General features: G+C 39.4%; 1 protein-coding gene across 1 annotated transcript; it reads right to left on the reverse strand.

The window, feature by feature from the left end:
• Positions 1–503: 503 nt before the first annotated feature.
• LOC102486305 (60S ribosomal protein L31) lies at positions 504–1,137 on the reverse strand. Its single transcript, XM_014583284.1, has 2 exons — positions 1,124–1,137; positions 504–879 (listed from the first exon to the last, which is right to left on the reverse strand). The coding sequence occupies exons 1-2, from the start codon at positions 1,135–1,137 to the stop codon at positions 504–506; spliced, it is 390 nt and encodes a 129-aa protein (XP_014438770.1).
• Between the last annotated feature and the right edge of the window lie 1,104 nt (positions 1,138–2,241).

Here is a 2,241-nt window from a genome sequence, read left to right on the forward strand (position 1 = left end):
AGCTCTCTGTTGGAAGAGGCAACTCTGTGGAGGGCTCAAAGAATTCTAATTTCCATGGTCTGACTTCAAGCTGTACAAAGAGTGTGCCAGACTGGCAGGACAGATAGGGACATAGCTAGAAGCATTTAAAAGGGCATTTCCACAGGAGTCATGTTGCTGAGATTCACATTTAATGTGAGCAGCTCTGGCTTCCCTGTCTTTTTACTGTTTCACTTAAGTCCCATTCAGGAGCTCTGGGGATTTCCCTGCCCTGAGGTTCTGCACCTGTCACCCACCATTTTAATACAAAAACAACTTGGTCAAACATGTTCTAGGCTGTTTTTTTTTTTCTTCCCTAGATTTTATAATTTCATAATGGCCAAGTAAAACTTTGGGAATAACCCCGCCCTGTGACAATAAACTGTAATTTTGTGTCCAAAAGAGGCCAAAATGTTTATGTCACAAGACTGTTGTTAAGATTTGCACTTTTTTTTGGTTTTATAACTTTATTTGAAAATCAGCAGTTAGTTCTCATCCACATTTACTGTTTGTAGATTTTTGAATGTAGTAAAAGGTACATAGGTCACCAGAGTGTAGAGCTTGTTGGGTGAATCTTCATCCTCGTTTCGTTTTCTGGACAACCGCACATGGATTCGATATGGGACATTCCTTATTCCTTTGGCCCAGACAGCTTTGTTGAACCTGGTATCAATGCGCACATCTGGAGTCCCCATCTCTTTCATGGCAAATTTCCGGATTTCTTTGAGTGCCTGAGGGGCAGGTTTCTTGAAGCCCACGCCATGGATGCGCTTGTGAATGAGTGTGTATTCCCGGGTCACTACCTCATTGATGGCAGAACGGCCCTTCTTCTTCTCACCACCCTTCTTTGTGGGAGCCATTCTGCTGAGCCTAAGCTGGAAAGAAAGAATGCAGAGGATTGTGGGAGGAGGAAAGCCAAGATTTGCACTTTTTAATAGCGTTAAAATTGATAAAAGTTGGACTCACAAGTTTGATAATGGTTAAGGCACTGAACTCTCAGATGACCCACTGTGGTTTGAGTCCTGGACCCAGCAGCTTAAAACTCACACCAGTCCTGTATGTATGCATGACCAAAATCTTGAGAGGAGAATGAAGGTAAAAGGACTGTGGTGTGACCATCCCCTAGGGGGATGTTTTCTCACTTTCTGTAGTTTTGTTTTTTTGTTTGTTTGGTTTTTTTGGTGAGCACACAAGCCCTATTACAATTCTTTTTTCTAAATACATAAATAAGTAGAGGCCAGCAGGTAATATGTGGTTAAGTTTCTTGATATCTACATGGTTGACTGCCATTTGAGTCCCAACCTGGTGGCTTGCTTTATTTCTCTCACTGTTTGTGTATGCTGAGCACATATGTCCTACATCAAATAAAAACATAATAATAATAAATAACATTGAATTAATAATTCTTTAAAAAGTAAATAAAAATGTAAAGATCCACAAAATTCTAATTCTGTTTGATGCCTTAGCAAGAAGGGGAAGGAATAATGTCAGTCGTCAATGGCTTTCTCACTAGTGCACAGAAGACATTTCATTGCTACTTCCAACATCACCCTCAGGTATGCAATTCCATCTTGACAGAAATGAACTATATCATTTACTAAGAAGTAGGCTATTTTCTAAAGAAGATTAAATTATCTTTAAACTCCTCCCCTTCACAAAATTAATCCACCTGTCCCTCACCATGATAGTCTTTGTTTGGTCCATTGCTAATTCAGGTACCAAGTACTCATTTCATGGTTTAATAAATGATAACTAATGAAAACTTTATTTTTTCTCCATTTTCTCTCCCTCTGCCATTTACCATCCTCCTTCCTCCCGTCTCTGGTATCTGCAGTTGTTTTCCATTTCTTTATTCTTTCCCACATTGTACTGATTCACAAAATATCTTAATTAATCTAAATACTTTCATTAGTAAAATCAGCTGATATATACATAACTGTGAACAAAAGACTTTAGACATAAAACTTTGTGGGTAGAATAAATATACTATAAAATAACACTTAGCTGAAGCTATATAGCTTACTGTGGTCACGAAATAGGTATTTTTTAAATACATTTTTTCATTTCAAGAAACGCAGTTTTGGGGACCAGCAGTTAGCATAATGGCTATGTCGCTCGACTCCCATGTAGTCGACCGCAGTTTGCGTCCTGGACCCGGTGGCTTAAAACTCACTCTGGGCACATGTGCATGCGTGCCCAAGATCCTGAGAGGAGAATGGAGGA

The sequence above is a fragment of the Tupaia chinensis genome, unplaced genomic scaffold (assembly GCF_000334495.1).
Source record: "Tupaia chinensis unplaced genomic scaffold, TupChi_1.0 Scaffold144233_1, whole genome shotgun sequence".
In the NCBI taxonomy this organism is placed as follows: domain Eukaryota; kingdom Metazoa; phylum Chordata; class Mammalia; order Scandentia; family Tupaiidae; genus Tupaia; species Tupaia belangeri.